The 20,378-nt window shown below is 33.2% G+C and overlaps 1 protein-coding gene across 1 annotated transcript in view; it reads left to right on the forward strand.

Moving 5' to 3' along the window:
• ZNF280D (zinc finger protein 280D) overlaps window positions 1-20,378 on the forward strand; it is a 111,193-nt gene that overhangs the window by 71,096 nt on the left and 19,719 nt on the right. Inside the window, exons 15-19 of the mRNA XM_063090758.1 lie at window positions 1,132-1,439; window positions 1,584-1,724; window positions 8,554-8,616; window positions 14,245-14,363; window positions 14,516-14,546. Of these exons, the coding sequence (XP_062946828.1) occupies window positions 1,132-1,439; window positions 1,584-1,724; window positions 8,554-8,616; window positions 14,245-14,363; window positions 14,516-14,546 (662 nt within the window). The remainder of the gene's footprint in view (window positions 1-1,131; window positions 1,440-1,583; window positions 1,725-8,553; window positions 8,617-14,244; window positions 14,364-14,515; window positions 14,547-20,378) is intronic.

A 20,378-nucleotide genomic window follows, 5' to 3' on the forward strand; every position in this document is an offset into this window, starting at 1 on the left:
AAGCCATGCTCTGAAGACCTATAGCAAGAGAAGCTATCCAGCATCCTTCCCTGCAGTCCATTCATTTCATGCTGGGACTAGACATGCAGAACACTAATGTAAGCAGTGCAGTCCTCTCTCGTTTCTTCCCTTATTAATAATAATAGTATTAATGATAATTATACTAAATGTTTTTTAGCACCTTGGAATTAGGCTTTCAGTGTACATTTTCATACATTCTATTATTTAGTCCATACAACAGTCCAGTGAGGTAGACAGGGCAGGCATTGCCCTATATTATAGATGTGAAGAGGCTTAGAGAGGGTAAGTTACTTATTTAAGGTCACATGGCTAGGAAGGTGTAGTATGAGATTTAACCACAGGTCTTTTGATTCCTAGTCTAGTGCTTTTGTATGATACCCAAGCACATATATATCACAGAACTTCCTCATAAGGTATTCCTTAATTACATGAGGAGAGTATAGTCAAATGATTAATGAGAATCTTGGTAGGCAACTGTGTTTTCCATTGTCAAACCAACAGATAAAATTGAACATTTTCTCTTTCTGAATACTAATTGATAAACTTTATATTAGTTCCCTTTAAGAAAATTCTAAATATTATTAAACTTTCTGTGCAGTGTAGTGAATTGATTTAACCCCTCCCATGACATTTGTAAGCATAAATCCTGAGCAATGAGCCCTAAAAAGAGGAGGTCATATATACTGTAGATCTGTTTATTTTATAGTTGTCAAAGGGTAATGTAGGCATTTCTAGAGCTGTTTTTCAGGCTTCGAAATTTAAATTTTGTGCTCTATATTTATGAAATTTTTTTAGGAAGATAAAGATAGCTATGGAATGTACTCTTGAAATTAATATAATTTGCATTAACTCCTAATTGTCCATTAATAACTGTGTTAACATATAAGTGATATCAGTATAAAAATGTCATATTACAAGTGAATAAATATTAAGTTTAATTTTATTTAATTGGTTTGAACATTTAGAAAAATGGAAGACTTACCTGATTATAGTTTATATGTGTTGTTTTCAAAATAATTGATAATATAATAACTTTTTGTTGTACAGTAATATTTTAGTATTAATGTAATGATTACTTTTTTAAAGCAAATATTCTCTTCATTTTTTTAGGTTACTATTCGAGCTTCAGTTGGACCTGTTCAATCAGGATCTTCAAATACACCTTCCATTAGTGCAAGCACTTCTACCCTTCAGCTCTCACCTCCAAGGACTAAAAATATAACTGCTAAAAATCCCACAAAGTCTAATACAAGTAAACCTAATACAACCAAATCCAATGCAAGTAAACCTAATGCAAGTAAGCCTAATGGAAATAAGTCTAAATATAAATCAAAAGTCTCTCATATGCAAAAGAAACAAAGCACATTGGCTAGTAGCAATAAAAAAAGTAAAGTCAATACAGCATTGAGGAATTTAAGGTAATCTTTTATTCCTGACATACAATACTACATTTAAACTTAAGTATAAAAACTTTATATTTTAGTTACAGAACATAAATAAGACTCTCCATGATTATTTTGATTTTAAAATATATTTCTATTATTTTCTTATGTCTCCATAAGGTATCGTCGCGCCGTTCACAAGTGCATTGAGTGTTGTTCTGAAATAAAAGATTTTGCAAACCACTTTCCTGCATATGTCCACTGTAGTTTTTGCAGATACAACACTAGCTGTAGCAAAGCCTATGTAAATCATATGATGAGGTAAGATGAGTTAAACATGTAAATTACCAATTAAAATTATAGTTCAAGTTTTTGTTCTGAAAACAAAGTTATCTTATTAGAAGCAGTTTTTCTCTTCAATGAGCTATAAAGGTTTAACAATAAGGAACTTGTAAGATATTGCCTGGTACTATTTTCTAGCATAGTAACTCAAGAAATTTCTAGAGTAAAATTGTAAGAACAGTCAGACTTACGAAATTAGGATAGGTTTATTAGGGAAATAGTTTTTCAACAGGATTTTTTTTCCTACAGGTGTTTCAAAAATGGTTATTTCCCCCCCAAATTTTAAATATATTTATCAGACAAATACATGTAATCTCATGAGTGTTATCCTCTTTAAAGCAGTCACTTTGAGAGTCATAAGGATTTTCAATGATGTTAGGAACTTTATTGGGTCTGTTTTTCTTTCTATCTTTCTCTGCCAATCCACCTACTCATCCATCCATCCACTCACCCACCCACCCCCCTGTCAAGCCATCTATACTTGCATCCATTTAATGAAAATGAAAGATTCTTTCATGATGCCACTGTTGGAATTCTTTTTAAATAATTCATTCAACTTTTTGAATAACTACCATTTACACTATGACAGGGAAAGCTTTCCGAGCCCACATTGCTTTCATTTGGATCTCATTGGTAGGGGAATACTTTATTCCTTCAGTATGGATTTTTATTTTTAAAATAATAGTCAAAAGCTGTTCAGATATAACCCTGGTAGGCTGCTTATTCCAGGTGAAGTTTTTCCATTTTTTTGAAAATTAGAATTAATATGTAACTAATAGGAGTTTCTTGCAGATTGTAACATGACCTCTCTGTTACTTTTGGGTCATTATCAACTACTGCTTTACAAGATTCATCTACTTTTCTTGGTGGTTTCCAAACTTCTCTCACAGTATTCCCCTCCCCCTCCCGCCCCGTAATCAGCCTGACACCATGATACCTTGACTTCTTTAGTGCCAGCACTTTACATCAACACTTAAGTTTTTGTACCTTCTTTCTTACCACAGTACCATTTTAATCTCATCCTGTACACTGTTCATTCCTTTAAAATTCCCATTACCCCATGATATTCTGGGTTTTGACCTCTTTTTGCAGTCTAGCAGCACCCATCAACCTTTATATTCAACCTCACTCTTAGAGTTATCTGTTTTGATTGCTGCTTTGTTTTTGTCCTGAAATCCTTTCCACCTTTAGCCATCCTCACCTGACATAAAGGCCAAGGTAAGATTAGAGCCTCTTCCCCTTTTGAACTTTCTCTGTGCTCAGTTCTAGAGTACCAAACAGTGCTTGATTCAATCAACTCTGACTTCATAATTTTTAACTTTGATTGGGTTCTTTCTTTTTCTTTTGAAAAACCTAAACCTGTAATGTTTAATCCTTTTTTTAGGACACTAAAGATTTTATTTTAGTCTCTCAGTTGTTAACCTGGCCTACTAATTACTTAATTGGAAGTCATCCTTTTCATTTTTCCTAAAATTTTCAACCTGAAATATTTTTCCTTTACCCACATCCAGGCATTAATTTTAGAAATCAAGCATGTCTCACTTCTCCGAAGTTAACCTTATCTCCTATTTCCTCCAATTTGCCATGACCGTATTCAGTTAAATTACATCTTTATCTCTTTCTCTCTACTTCCTTATGCTTAAAGGCATTTTTAGGGTTTTTTTGTGTGTTTTTTGTTTAAGGACGAAGGAGGTTTGTCCTTACTGCCTATTTTCCTTATTTCTTGTGTTCTTTTTTACCATCAACATTTGTAAAAAACTGTTTGTTACTATCTTGTGACTCATTTTTTTACTCTTTGAGTATCATCTAATACTGCCAACTAACAGTGCCCCTTTAAAAATTATCTGTCATGTACTTATCACATTTATTCGCTTATTTTTCATTATCACGCCTCCATGACTTCATTACCGGTGAGTTATCACTTACTTTTGAAACCATTTTCCTCAACTCTGTTAAACTGTTACCACCATTTTTCTTCCTTTTTGGCTGCTACTCTATTTCATTGCCTTTTCTTCCTTCAGTTTTCTTTCCTTTTTACGTTTCCTTTCTTGGTAACTTAACCACTTTCACTTTGAGCTTTGAACTTTAAATCTTCCAAATTCAGTCTTTAATTTTCCTGAGATCTGACTCTGTGTTTCTATTTTATAGGCATTTTTTTTTTTACCTTAGAGTCACTGACATCTCAGAAGACTACAGATAAGCCAGATGTTACCTTCTGTCTAGGATTCACGTGACTACCACCCCAGTACTCTTTAAGTGCCATCTCTTTCAGGGCATCGTTTGCTTGAATGTAGAACACCAGCTGGAAATAATTCCCTGGCCCAGGTTTCTGAAGCTCAAGAAGTTCTCTTGATCCACTGTGCCTCATGGTTTCCTGAGACTCCATCTGCCTCCCAACTACTGCAGAGTTCTGTACTCATATTCCAATTACTTTAAACCAGGCCCCAGGCATCCTTTCACTCAGTATACTGCTAGATAGAATGCTGGTCTTTTACTCTCCCAAACACATGGTCACTCAATGGAGGGTTTACTTCTGCCCTTAATTTATAGGTGATCAAATTGGAAAATATTTTGTTTTTCTTAAACCGGGGGCTATTCTGCCCTTCCTTCCCTGGTTTATCATAGGTGCCCCACCTGTCCTACAGAACTTCTAAATCCATTCTGTCTCAAAACATTCTCAGTTGGTCCCAGACACTCTTTTTGCACTGTTCCCAATTCTCAGTGGGCCTCAACTCTGCACTTCATTCTCATCAGACACAGCTCTTACTCATTGTTAGCCTCATATGGAACTGAAAACTTCCATTGCCGCTCTTTTTAGGGTTTGTAGGTCCTTTTACCTTTTTCTTTACTCAATGTACGCTTGGTTCTCTCTCTGTCTTAGGTACCTCCCACTGAATGGCACACCCTTACTTCTGCACAGTGTGGATTCTTGTTATAGGCTTGAGTTCTATATGTACAGAAGCTTCATTTTCTCCAAAGGATGAGTACCTTTAATTCCTATCCCATACCAACTCTATAGCATATCAATTTGTCTTTTCCCTCTGGTCTTATACGTGCCCCAATCCATTCTATAAGGACTCCCATCTCTATATGAGTTGATTAATCTTCCCCAAAGTATATTTGCTCCTGTACTCATTTTCTACTGTGGCTTTTCCTTACTCTTTATTAGTTCCTGGAATGCCCTGTCCTTCCCTCTCAGTTTATCTTCTTTGAAGTGTGTGATCACCACAGCCATTCCTTTCTTTGAATGCTGTAGTGTTCATCTGTTCTGCCTTTTATTATACTTATACGGGTCTGTATTATCTCCTTGAGAAGAAGGGGTCTGTGTATTCATCATATCACCTAGCACGTTGCCAACTGCAGGTGATAGTTTTTTCTGATATTATAAAAGGCTCTAAATATAATCTCAAAAGGGGATATTTAAAAATCTTGAAGCAGTTGGAGCATTGTTGAAGTAAGACTCTTCCAAAGAGAGGCATCATTAAATGTGCAATTTTTAGGTGATTTTTTTTTTTTTAAAGACATTATTTGCTTATAGCTTTTGGGTAGTAATAGAAATCATCTGAAAAAAATGCAAATGAATTACTGTGTAATATTGTTATTGTTTCTCAAAATGATATATGAGAAGGCTTTTTCTCTACATGTAAGACAATAGAATTAAGTTAACAGACATAACTAATATCAATTTTTTTGTAGCAGAGTTTATTTCAGCCAGGTTCATTTCAACAAATATTCATTATGTACCTACTAGGTAGGTACAGTTTGCTAAGAAGTATGGCAAGCTGGTGGTAAAGAATCAGACAAATCTGGATTTGAATTCAAGCTTCACCATTTATAACCTATGTGATTTTGGGCAGGTTACTTAAATTGATTCTCAGTTTGCTTTTCTTGAAGTGAAAGTTGTTGTGCTTATTAGAGAAAATGTACTTAAAATGCATAGTAAAATGATTTGCACTTAGGAGATTCAGGTAATGTTAGCTATTAATTTCTAAGTTGTCATCGTTAGGAAGGGGAGGTAAAGTCCTTGACTTTAATTTTCACAATTTAGTAGGGGGGATATATTTACCTAGCTTAATGTAAAAACTGATGACTATGAGAACACAGAAGAGGTAAGGATAAATTCTTTAAGAAATAAGGGAAGATTTTCTATAAATGGCATTTAACTTAGGCTTTGAAGGATGATTTTTAAAAATTCCAGGGAAAAAGAAAACATAAAAATTTATTTCTTTCAGTGGACAATACATAGTACTGAATTTTTGAAAGATCTGTTTGGGTTCATTTTATATAGATTTATTGGCATTAAATAATAGTGATTAGAAGAACAGTTGGATTATTGTGAAAGTATAATAACTGGTCTTCTGCTCACAATTTTCCCCCCTTTTTTCAATTTTTCCTTTCTTCTGCTGCTAGTGTAGGCATATCTGGTCAGGTGATTCTTTGACCTAAAATCCTTTGACTTCCTAACATTGATAGGATGAAGTTCACATTTTCTGAACAGTATGAGACCTTTCATTGTAAAATTCCTAACTACTTTTTCAGCTCCAACTCCTTTTTATTTTCTTGAAAATTCTTCTATATCTTTGTAGTTGCTCTTTGCTTTGCCTGGAGCTGAGCAGTAGATCCTTCTTAATTGAAAAGAACTCCTAATTGTTGGTTGGCACTTCCCCCATCTACCTGCAGCTTCCCTTCATGCAACCACAGAATTCTGTATGTGTCACTATTTTTATCTTATGTTAATTATTTATGAATATGTTTATTTATTTAACAAATATTTTGGGGGCATTTATTCTGTGCCAGCCCCCATGTGTCTCCCTCACTTTCCCTCCCCACAATACCATGAACTCTAGGGCAGGCAACTTGCCTTCTTTGTTATGGCATCATCAACCTCTAGTTTAGTGTTGTAAATAGACATACCATCAGTATTGCTGGATGTTAAGGAAATCGTTCTTTTTGTGTTTCTTAGAGAGTAAAGTTGTTAATTATATGGAATCAAGATTATTAGGAAAATCAAGATTAACAGGTCAAAGGGAGTTTTTGTCCTCAATTTTCTTAGGTATTATTTACACATGATAAAATTAACCTATTTTTAAAGAATAGCTTCATGAGTTTTGATAATTGTATGCAGTCATGTAACCAGGTGGCAGATTTTTTAAACCTAGGTCTTAACGTTATGTTTTTATTATATTGTAACAAAAATCTTAACTTTTTCTTTTTTTGTAGATTTATTTCTATATTGCTGTTAACTTTATGGAGATCTAATAGGAAGAAGAAGAGTAGTATTTTTTTTTTTCCTTTTTATTTGTGAGCTGTGGATCCACTTTCCATTTCTCTAATTACACAAAACCTTTATAAGTATGGGATTTGTGTATTAAATACAAATCAGTCAGAGAAATGGTATAAGTCCCTTTTTTATAGATAGGGAACTCTAAATTAAACTGGATTCAGACAACTAAAAGTTTTAAATTACCAACATTTTAATATGGTACAATTTGTGGAAGACAGATGTGGAAGCCATTAAAAAGATCCTAAAAAGTAATTTTATCTCTCCCCTTACCAATAAACAAATAAACCAAAAACAGTCTGCTTTTTTTTGCCAGAGAAGAAAGAGCTTTAAGATATCATATTTTTTAAAAATTGCTTATTTTGGTTCACATTTTTTAGGAATCAGACAAACTCTTGGACGTAATTCTCTGAGGAAACACAGTTGTATATAAATTTTTGCATATAATTTCAGGGTTTCCAAAACTCATAATGTGAAGTAACAAAATTTTATTTTTGTGATAGTCTCTTAAATTTGTAAGCTCTTTAATAGCAGTTATTCCCAGATTGAAGAAATGACTATTAGAAATCTTCTGAGGATATTTTTTGGGTATTACAGATAGTTGTACATACATGCTATGCTGGTGATGGTTACCTTGTATCTGAGAGTAGCCATTGACCTGGTGTGTTGGCTGTTGTTTTTCAAATTTTAGCTTGAGTAAGAGTCACTGGAAAAAGCTTGTTAAAGCAGATTCCTGGGCCCTGCTGCACTCAGTAGGTTTGTTGGGGACCCCAGACTTCGCATTTCTAAATAAGCTTTCAGGTTATGCTGATGCTTTTAGTCTGTGACTCCACTTTTAGAAATACAGTGCTAAACTGATCATGGCCTTCTAATGCAGGAATTAAAAGTGTATATAAAAGCTATTATCTTTGGCTACAAAGTTTGGTTAGTGGTTTTTTTTATCTGTGCTTAGGGGAAACTATTGTTTTAACTGATGAGTTCTGCTTTAATTTGTTTTTTAAAAACCCCTTCTAGTATTTGCAAAGGACTCTCTAAATGTTTGAATTTACAAATGGTAAATAGTGGCATTTAGCTTAAGTACTGTTTATGTTCTGTATCATTTGGATTCTAAACCACCCCCCCCCCAAGTAAGTTAAGAATGGGAAGTGATAAAAAAATATTATTGATAACCATTCATATTAAGGTAAAAATGTTATAAGCAAATAATTAGAATTGTTTTCAACTCTTAATAGATGAAAAATTTAATGCTCTTTACGTTTTAAAAATTATTCTTAGTATTTCCTTTTTTATATATAATGGCAAGGTACTGATCATCTAAGAATATGCTTAGGGAAATATATGTCATTAGAAAATAAATAGGTAAAATGGAAATATAAGATAAAATGTTGAATTAAACAGGGATGACAGACATTATTTTATTGTTTACATCATCTTGTTAAAAACTAGAAACAAGTGTTGACTTGAAATATAGTTATAAATATGACTTACTATATAGCAAAATTATTAAAATCTCTTTTGTCTCCCCAGCTTTCACAGTAACCATACAAGTAAAAGGTTTTGTATTTTTAAGAAGCATGCAGAAGATCTCAGGTAATTAGCTGAATATTTAAAATTCTTTCTATCGAAAAATTATGACTTTTTTTTTTACATAACAGCTTTTTAGATATAATTCACATACTGTACGATTCATGTGTTTAACATGTACAGTTAATAGTTTTAGCGTATTCAGTGTTGTGCAACAATCACCATGGTTAGTTTTAGTACATTTCATCACTCCACAAAGAAACCCTGTATCTGTTACTGGTCATTCCCATTTCTCTCCAACTCTACACATCCCTAAGCAACCACTAATCTGCTTTCTGTCTGTATATAGATTTGCCTATTCTGGACATTCATATAGGAGGATACTTCAAAAAGTTTGTGGGAAAATGGAATTGAAAGATGATACAGATCTTTCCACGAACTTTTGAAGACCCCCTCATAAATGGAATGATACACTTTGTGATCCTTTGTTACTGGCTTCTTTCATTCAGTATAATGTTTTCAGGGTTCATCCATGTTGTAACATGTATCAGTACTTCATTTTTTAAATTAGTGAACAATGTTCCATTATATGGATATACCATAGTTTATCTCTTTAGGTTGTTTTCACTTTGAGGCCATTATGAATAATGTTATGAACATTTGTGTACAAGTTTTTGTATGGACATGTCTTTTTATTTCTCTTTATATGTAGTATTGGAATTGCTATAAACTCTGTGTTGAGCTTTTGAGGATCTGCCAGACTGTTTTCCAAAGTAACTCCAGTATTTTACATTCCCACAAGTAGTGTATGAGGATTCCAGTTTCTCTACATGTTTGTCAACACTTGTTATTGTCTTTTTTTGATTATAGGTCCTAGTGGATATGAAGTATATTGTGGTTTGCTATAACTTTTTATTTTTTTTTAACCTGACATTAAGATGTCTAATTTGGAAATCCGGATAATTGTTACTGGACATTACAGAATTCTGTTCGTTATATCCTTAGACCAGAGATGTGATTAGCCATTGTTCTCTTGCTAAATTTATTTCAGTAGTGACAGTGAGTGTCAAGATGAAATCTTCATACATTTGCATTGTAAAATGAGAACAAAAATATGGCTCTCCAACAATATTTGACTATTAAAAAGATATCTAAGATATCTAGTAAAGTAACTAATACTTTTTCAGTTTCGAAGTAAATTTCTTAAACCACAGGAATTTTTGAAATCAGAATATATTCTGTATAGTTCTTTTTTTCTTTTTCAAATGAAGAGAAGTGTGCAACTTGTTTATGTTCCAGAAAGAACTATTGATGAATATTTCTAAAGGCATTGGTAATTAGCCTTGGTTGTACCACACACTTAACTCAGAATTCCCTGAACACCATTTTTTCATATTCTTCTAATTTCTTTGGTATCCATCTTTCTTTGTTTATTTTGCTCATCTTGCCATTGTTCCTTGAAATATCAGTGTTTTTGCTCCACCAAGCTAATCAGTAGAGATAGGTTTAGTCAGTGCTCGTTTTGATGCCTTGAGTTAGTATCAAAGGTGAAATGGGGAGGATGATATTGTATCTCAGGACCCTTGTATTTATTATTTCCTGTGTCTAGTTTGCTTTTCCCCCAGATATTGTATGTTTAGCTTCTTTATCTCCTTCAGCTCTCTACTCTGAAGAGCAAGCTTTTTCTTGACTAGTACAAGTTGAGCATCCCTTTTTCTGAAAATCTGAAATCCACAATGCTCCAAAATCCAAAACCTTTTGAGCATCAACTTGATGCTCAAAGGTAATGCTCAGAATATTTAGGATTTTCAGATTAGGGATGCTCAACTCATAAGTTTAATATAGATATTCCAAAATTTGAGAAAATCCAAAATCAGAAACACTTCTGGTCCCAAGTATTTCAGATAAGGTACACTAAACCTATATATTTAAAATTGTGTCTTCTACCCCTTGCCTTCATCCCGTACTCTGTATCTCTTTATGCTTTAGTTTTCTCTAGATCATCTGACATACAATATGTATTAATTTTTTGTTTATGGTATGTGTCCTCTAACTGCATTGTGTGTAGTTTGGTATTTTTTGTCTATCCTTGGCACATAGCAAACACTCAGTAAATATTTGTTGAATAAATTAATGCATATGTTGAAAATGATGTATGTGGACAATAGGTTCCATCTGTGATGTTGGGCCAATAGCTAACAGGGAGAAAAAAATTCGATTCAGTTTTAAAAATATATTAGTACTACTTTTAAAACATTTACTGAATCCAGGGAAATAGATTAAGCTATATTATATGTTGTCTTTACTGAAAATTTTTATAAGAATGAAAAGGATTTTATCCATTCTAAAAAATGAGACTTTAATTTGACTTTTACCTCACTGTTGACAGCTCAGTTGTATGTTTGGGTTTTATATGAAGTATGTGATTATAAGATCTGGGTATTTTTCTCTCAACTTGGGTAGGTCTTAAAGTAAAAATTGGTATGTCTGTGAATGGAACTTAGCGTATTTATAATTTTTGAATTTACTCTTATTTAAATTGTATATTCTTTAGCTATTTCTATACAGAATAATTTCTGAATTTACTCTTATTTAAATTGAATATTTATTCTTTAGCTGTTTATTATGCATCTAACATGTATATAGTGTAACAGATCCTATAAAGATGACAGTGATGAATCAGTGTTGGGACCAACCTTCTGGGAATGTATAGTTTATTGGGTGGGAGATAAGGTGTCACCATAAATAACTGGATTTTAATAAGAGTAGTGAAAGTTATTTCAGAGAGAAGAGAGATTACTTGGATTTATCTGGATAGGTGTTAGGTGTACTTGGGTTTAAAAGACGGGCATTGTTTCTACTGATAGAAGAGGCACAGAGGGCATTCTCTTTGGAAGAAATAGCACAAATAATGGTGCAGAAATGAATAGTAGAAGGCACATGGAGGTAATGGCTAATAAGTAAATGGATTGAGCATGAAGTTCATATAATAGTAATAAGACTGAAGTCTGACGCAATAGTTTTGAGTGTAGAGCCAGATTTGAAAGCACTGAAAATGAGGTTAAGGAATTTGGACTTAATTCTGAGGGCATTAGAGAACCATTAATATTTTGTGTAGAATCAAGAGATACTGAAGGAAATCTAAATTCAAGTGTGTGCAAGGTGAGTTGTAGATGAATGAATCATATAGATAAGGGCTATTCTGGTAGTTAATAATGTTTTAGTAAGGACCTGAGTTAAGGACCTTTACCAACTTTATGTCCTTTGTGGATTACTAAACTAACTCTGTATTCTGTGGAAAGGTGATAGTTATAGCACCTACCTCTTTGGATTGTTGTAAGATTTAGATGAGATGATATGTTTAATATCATCCTGGCACAGAGTAAGTACTCAATAAGTTGCTAATATTATAAAGTGTTTGACATACTAAATGTTTTAAAGAATAAGAGAGTCAGAGATAACTATAGTTTGATCTTTAGTGTCAGGGGAATGGCATCATAAGAAAGACCAGTCAGGATGAGTTGATTTTGGGAGGAAGTATGTGATTTTAGTTTTATGAAGGTCAGTTTTGATGTGTCATTGTGACATCTAGGTGTAAATACAAAGCATTCTGTTAGAGTACAGTTTCAGGGGAAAAGTCAGTCTAAGGTATACTGTTTGTTTGCATTCATACTGATAAAACAATTTATACTCTGTGATAAACTTTGTAAGTATATATTTGTGCTTTGTTAATAAACTGACAATAACAATGATTGCATTGCCTGACCAATTTTTCTCACCTAAGCAAAAATAATTTACGAGAGGGATTACAAAGAATCTCATGGACCGCTAAGTGGAAGAGGTACTGCCAGAGCAAGTAAGGGAAACAGAAAATCATTAGGAACTCACATGATTTCTCCCTAGTTTGACTTGCTGAGGCAGGATGATATTGTCTTTATTTTCTCTGGACTTGAGTTTCTTTCTTCTTTCTCTATGCAGACCACCTTTCTCTATTAATGAGCTAGGCATAGCATTCCCAGCCTTGTACATTTTCCCAGATCAAAAAATTTGATTATATTGGTTAGAGTGCAGTGTTATTATACCAAGGTCAAGGGTTTGGGTCCCCGTACCAGCCAACTGCCAAAAAAAAAAGAAAAAAGAAATTTGATTATAAATCCCAGTTACAAATCCCTGTTTAGAGAAGGCTTGAGTTAGGCATTCCAACCCTTACCCAATTAACTATGTCCAGTAGACTAGGCTTGTAGCCTACTGCTTACCAATGAAACTGTTTTTAATGTCTGTGAGGGTAGTTTGTTCATTGAAAAGACTGGTTAGTTATTTAAGCCACATATTTAAAATTTTAACTTTCCTTAAGCTTTTAAGTTTAACTTACAGATATTCCATTTAGAAATCTAGTACTTTTTAATAATCACTTTCAAGGGTGCCTTTAATTAGTGTATGATAAAGTTCATTTAAGTTGAGCAGACTAAAGTTTTTCAACAGTATTATTTACAATGCAAATTACTTTAACCAGCTTAACATCATTTATGCTATAATATATTTGATTTTCTTTAAACAGCATTTCAAATGCTTGACCCAGTAAGCTCCCAGGTGTTTAACTCTTATATTAAATTAAACATATAGTGGCTTTTTAAGCTCTGTGAAAGATTCTAATATTTTTACAGGCATAATAATATTTTTAAATACCTTTCAACTGAAAATCACAAGTCTAAACACATTTTAAATTAGAATCTTAAGGCTAGTGTCACATACTTTATGGCAGTTATGTTTAAATATTTCAAATAGCAAATGCTACACAGTTTGATCCATTGAGCATAAAAACTATTGCTGTACTCAACAAAAAGTATTGATGACTGTGAGAATTTTTTTCTAACCTCTTTGAAAATTTATACTCATTACATACTTTGTTTAAGAACTGCAGTACTCAGTGAAGTTTTGTTAAAAAGAGTGAGTAGTTTAGGCCCCAGCAGGTAGGCTAGTTCACATTGCTTGGGATGATGAGGAACTCAAGCTTGTGGACTTCAATATTTTATTAACTACTTCAGTTAATTCAATGTTAAGTGAGAATAATACCTACCTTCAGTAGTTGTGGTGAGAATCAAATCAAACAATGTATGGGAAAACCCTTGACATGTAATATACAATTAATGGCAGTTATAACATGATCTATTTTTAAAGCCTTCATGTTTCTCTTTTAATTTTATCCTCAACTAAAAGTGCTAGATTGTAGGCTCCGTTAGAGCACAGACTGTAAATTTTTTTGTTCACCATTATATTCACAATACCTAGTCGTACATGTATAAAGACAGTCTCTATAAGTATATATTGAGTGAATGAATGCTATATCCTCGCTTTGCAGATGGTCCGAGGGACAAATAGAATGTGACTTGCCTGAGTTATTCAGGTTGATAGTGGAGCCAAGACTGGCTGTAGGTCTTTTGACTCCTAGCTTTTGTCAACTGGTAAACATTTATAAAAAATAAATATTTTCTATAAATAAATGGTAGCATAATTTGGACATGATTGTTCCATTGTCTAGAGAGTCATTTCAGTTATATCAAATTCATATTTAAAAAATGGGAAGTTACAGTTGTGACACAAAAAGCAAATCATGGAAAAGTAATCATTGAACTTGTGTATGGATTTTCATAAAAGATAAAAACCTTTTCTTTTATACTATTTGCTTTTTTATAGGGGCATTACTCTAGTGTGCCTTAATTGTGATTTCCTAACTGATGTATCTGGCTTAGATAATATGGCTACACACTTAAGTCAACATGAAACTCACACTTGCCAAGTTGTAATAGAGAAAGGTAAGTATATATAACTGTGCTAATTTGGATTTTTGATATTTATTTTCCAGTATTTTTGGTCAGCCACAATATAGGCTCTTTACTGAATCGTTATTCTCACTCATCATATTTCATATGCTCTTGTAAATGTAAAACTTTTCTTCTAATTTCAGTTTCTGTCCCAACTTCTGAACATCTTTCTGAGTAAGTTTATTTTTTATTCAGTGCATTTTACTTTGATGGATTTTTAGCACTATCACCTTTTAAAAATGTATCATTAATAGGAATGAAAAATATTAAAGTAGTTTGTTTTTGTTTTTTTTTAAAGCTGCTTGTTGAAATAGGTTCCTACTCTATGAAGCTCTTGACCTGGTGCAAGACAAGTTGGAATTTCCTAAGTTCAAAGTTCTGAGATGTTTTCTTACACAAAGGCAGTTAAGCAGCCAAGTTCACGACACTAGCTCTCGTTATGCAGCCCTTTTCATCTTTCAGATGGGACTAGATTCTTATTCCACCTTATCTTTGTGTCAAGTTGACATATCTTAACATATATTTTTTCTCCAGTTGGCTCTCTCTAAAAATAACTTTTGTTGCTCTAGTCTTTTCTTACTGTGCTTAAAATAATTTTTGTTTTGCTCTGCTGTAGCTGCCTTCAGAATAATATATTCCGAATGATATGGTTGTTTGTCTTTATGTATGTTTTGTGTGCTTTCTTAATTTCTCAAAAGTCTTAAGTTTTTAGGCCAGATGATTGTCTTTTTCCACATTTGTTGTCTGTCATTGTGCTATTTTTCTTATTTTTCAGATGCAGAAGCAGCCCCAAGATTTCAAAAAATGTCCAGGGTACACCTGGACAGTGTCCCCCTACGATGGACACAACTGATGCCTGTTCTCTCTTTCCAAGGAATGTGAATAGTTTGACTGTGGGACCTGCTCTAGTTTGTGACCTCAAGAAATCAGATCTTGAGGAGACTCCCTTTCTACATGGCTGGCCTCTCATAAGGTTGATACTGATTTGGCCAGAGATGGCCTCAAGGCCCACCAGATTGAGCACACTTCCTAGTGGGGGCTTTGGCTATTGTTCTTAAGCTTATGAGTCAGTTATAACCAAGAAAAGCCCATCAAATCAATACTTCAACATCCAAGTTGAAGTTTAGACATTTTGGTTGTTGCTCTTAAATCTTCCTCTAGTGTGAAAGCAGTCCAAGAAATACAAAAGCTCTGGTTGTTCGGAAACCATGGCTACTTTCATGTCCTTGGAACAACAGGTCTCTACTATTTTGTTTCAAAATTGCAGTTACTTTTACTGTCATTTGAAATGTATTACCCAGTATTAACTCTATAATTTTTTCAACAGTACCAATTATCAGATTTTGACTTTTAAAAATTTTAATTTAATTGTAATAGCTTAGTTCTATGTTCTCCAAATTTATTGATGTCTCTTTTATGATGTCTCTTTTTATATTCCTTTCTTTAAAACTTGTTTATTGTTTGCTTTGTTTTGTTAAGAACTCCAAGAGATTCCTTAGAATTCCTTAGAATTCTCTGCATATTTCATATAGCTGCCTACTTAAAATTTTTTTAACTTGGTTGTTGGTCAGACCGTTAGAATTACTATATCCTCTGTCCCGTCTCAGGGTCATTATTAATGTCATCTTAATTGAGTTCTGTGCTGTAAAGAATTGGCAAAATCTCTTCTTGCAGACCTTAAAAACAAGGTTTTTTTTGTTTTTAATTTAATTTATCAATATACAATGTGGTTGATTTTTTGTGTGTCCAGCAAACAGATATGAAGGGACACAAAAACAAGTTTTAAATTATATATTTGTAAATCTAATATATAATGTTTACTTCTCCATTAATGTAATTCCTTTGGGTAAAGGTAACATATAAAAAAAATACATATGTCATAACCAATAATGCTGGGTTTCTTTACTATATGTTTTTTAATTTGGCATTTATTTATTTTAGTTACATTGAGTATAGATCTACTAAACAGTTTTGATACTATTATTTTCTTTTAATAAAAAGTTATATTGTTTAAGTGACTCAGGAATTATTCGTTAATGAATAATTTCATATAAAAGTTGTAGATTTAATCCCATAAATAGAGGCTTTAATTGTTATATGAAGCTTTGTTACTTGGTCTGCAGACTGAGAGCTATATGTACTTAGTGCATCTTGCATTTTTTCTTCCAGCACAATTAAAAGGTCACTATTTATATTATATTAATTTCTTGAATTTTAAAGACTAGCAAAATGCCATTTGTGATCTTAACCATAAGGATAGGCAGGGTCTGAAAACCACTTAATTGTGGTTTCTTTAACTCTAAAATCAGAACTTCTACATATGTACTTTTGAACAGATTTAAAGTCAACTTAGAGGACCACTTATTATATAATGTGTTCCTTGTGATTAATATCAAAAAAGTTGAATCCATTAGTTTTAAATTTCCAAACTAATTTATACCGTGAATGAAAGATTTTCTAAAATCTCCATAAGTGGCTTATTTCTTAGTAGCACACTCAGTGATATACTAGTCTTTATTTCCTTATTTGTCGCTAGGAAGTTTTGTCATCTGCCCTCTTTCCACCCAATTTTTAAAAATTTTGCCCAGCAACAACAACCTATTCACATTTTTAACATTAATTCTCTACTCATTTACAGATGTTTGTTTTACCTTGGTTGTAGTTTTAAAATATGATAAGCCAGATTCTTGATAAAGCAATGTAGGAGTACTGCTTTGTGTTCTTTCGTAGAATTTTATTTTTTACAGTATATATCAAATTCATTTTCTTAAAGTATAGACTCTTAAAGTTGTTACCTGAAACTTCATATTTTAAAGATTGATTTAGATAAAACACGTAAGGCAGTCAATACAAAGCTTGCTTATTATAGGCAATTAGTTGAATTTCAGTTTGGTGCTAATGAGTTTTAGATTGAATCTGATCCCTCCTTACTGTCAAGTTATTCTAAATAGTTTATTCAGCTGATCAGAAATAGCCATTTTATGCATGTGTCCTCTTTGGTTACCGTTGAATAAAATATGTGATCAGTTCAGTTTGAGTTCATCACTGTTCTTAGAAAAGTGACTCTTAAACTACAGATGCTTGGATTCTTGCCCTATTTTTGTCATGTTTTGGCAAAATACCTTGCCACATTACACCTTGGAAAAGCTTTCTGTCATCTACAAATTTGGAGAGGCTACTGTGCATCTCCTCTTCGGTATCATTTATTGAAATATAGGACCATACCATTTTTAATCCTCCACAGTGAAAAATATATTTGTTCGTATGTCTGTGAAATTATGTTGTGAAAGGAGTGCAGCTTTGAAATAAGGTAATCCTAAGTTTAAATGCTAGTTTTGTATCTTAACCAGCTCTGTAGCCTTGAGTAAATTACTTAACCTTTCTAAGTCTCAGCTTCCTCATCAGACAAAGATATTTAATAATTCCTTCAGGTGGCTGTAAGAAATATAGATAATGTATGAAAATTAATTAAAATTTTTATTTACATTATTTAATTAAATATTTAAATTATTTGGCGCTGGCCTGTTAGAAAGTAGACAGTAAATGCACAGTGTTGCTGCTGCTGCTGCTGCTGCTGCTGCTGCTGCTGCTGCTGCTGCTGCTGCTGCTGCTGCTGCTGCTGCTGCTGCTGCTATTACTATTGTTAACTGCTGCTCCTGCTGCTGCTTCAGCTGTTATTGCTATTACTGCTTTTACTTCTATTATTACTGCTACTTCCTGATGACAGGAGACCCTGGGAACTCCACATCAGTGGAATCTTCTCATCATTTGAGTGTTTTAGTGGCAATCCATCTGTGCTGTAGTTATATGTAATTTTGACTTGTGGTTCACAGGTCTTGCAGCACGTTCCTCCAAACTGCTGCGTGGATAGCATCTTATAGTAGAACTTTAATTGAATGTTGTATAATTCTCTAATGTCAGAATTGAGTGTAATTCTTGCTCTTCGTTTCTAAAGACTATGAGACAACAATGCCTTGTTGAAAACTAGTATAGAATCTTCTCTGTTTAGAAGTATTTCTTTTTAGTTTATAGATTCCTTCTTTAAAGAAAATTTTTTATTAATTACCAGGCATTCATTTCTAGAAATCTTAGCTACTTATCCAATACTACTAATTTTATGAACATGTATAATTGTAGGAATTATTAGCAATAGTCATGTAGCTGTTACTTTCACAGAACTTTGAAATGACTTTTAAAAATCTGCCTTTCTGAGATGTTGGAGATACTGTACTCAATCATGAAATTGCTCTCTATTTGTCTCCCACTTCATTTCCCCCCTCCTCTAAAGCTTTAAGTTTTGCAAGGTTCTTTTTATTGACAGAATGTTGAGAATAGAAAGGTAAGTTCCTCTAGCATACCTTCAGAGCATAGGAATCCATGGCAAATAATAACTCAAGCTTGGAAAACTAGGCTGCATAAACAGTTGTCTATTTTATTGACTGAATCACATGTCCTAAAAGCCACAATTCGAAGTGATTTTAAAAGTTGTCTTAGTTCTCTGGGTGACTTCCAAGTTCATTCTAAGCAAAATATAATGGAAAGGTCATTGACTGGAGTCAGAATATCAGAGCTCAAGATCTAGGTGTCTCACTAACTTTATGGTCAACTTACCTTATTTTCTTCATCTGTGAAATGGGGTTGAAAAGAATTTTTGTTTAAGAAACTTAAAAGAGACCTAAAATGTGTCGTCTGGATAAAAATTTGTATATTGTATTTTATTAAATCCCCCTAATTTAAAGAGTATGAGGATGAAATGAAAATGGAAAATTGACTTTCCTTGGAATTGTGAGTACCACCCTCTTATTTCAGAAAAGCTAAGAGAGAGATTCTGAGTTTTGTTCTTAGTACCAATAGTAACTATGTGACTCTTTCATGGTATAATATAGATAACTCTTCCATATATTTATTGACACTGAATATCGATACCCTACCTTCTGTGTGCAAGACTCTGTGTCAGGTGTTAGAAATGAACATGACTAAGACATGGTTCATGAAATATAGACACTGAATCCATTTCTTCATAGGACCAGTCAACTGATTTCATAATCATTTAAACCATGAACACCGTTATACACTGCATTATATGATTTTTGTGAAATGCTGTACCAGAAGAGAACCTGGATCTGTTTCCAAAGTGAAATACCACTTTATTATACCATTGTCAGCTGAACCAAAAGTCATTAGTTTTCTTTCATAAATGTAAGCAGTAAGTAAGCTCTTTTAAGAGCAGGATGGCAACCTTTTTCATAAGTCTTACATTTGAAAATATTATTTTTGTAAAAAAATGTTTATGGTCCTCTAATATATGACCATTGAAGAATATGTAAGGAGTCATTCCCTTATTTTCGTATGAAATTCTGAATTTACCTAGAGGAATTATTGTCTCTGGTCATAATCCAAGTCATAGAGTCTCAAGTGTTCAAAATGGCAGGGTGTCCTTCATCTCATGTATTTAATTTAGCAGGAAAAAAGAAGCAAACTGATCTGATCTAAGCATTCGTTTTGGTCTCATTTCCTTCTTTAAACTTTTGAAATATAACTGGGATTGGAGATATTGGGGGATTGTGCCTCTGGATTCACTCATGCTACTATGGACATTGATATCCCAAACCAGATCTTTAGGAACTGTAAAGTAGTTTTTCCTGTTCAAAGTAGATGTAATATATTTGCCCCTGATGTGTAATTGCAAGTCAGTAGGTAGCTATGTATCAAGATCCAGGGGTTTCTGGCAGTCTGGACTTTTGCCTTTGGTATTTGGTATGGCGGGAAGAATGGGAGACCCAGTGAGATGGAAAGGTAAATGAATGTTTTATGTGGTCCTTCATTCAGGAAAGACCGTACGAATCTCTACCAATGGTTCTGAAGTTACAACCTTTTTTTTTAGTTTCCTGGTCTTGAGGGTTGTTGCTTATAGATTATAAATTAAATATCCAGGGTGTAATTCAATGTTGCCAGCAAAACTAAACAAAATAGAGCTCTACTCTGACATTAAAATTTTCTGCTTCA

Source organism: Cynocephalus volans, chromosome 3 (assembly GCF_027409185.1).
Source record: "Cynocephalus volans isolate mCynVol1 chromosome 3, mCynVol1.pri, whole genome shotgun sequence".
Taxonomy (NCBI): Eukaryota; Metazoa; Chordata; class Mammalia; order Dermoptera; family Cynocephalidae; genus Cynocephalus; species Cynocephalus volans.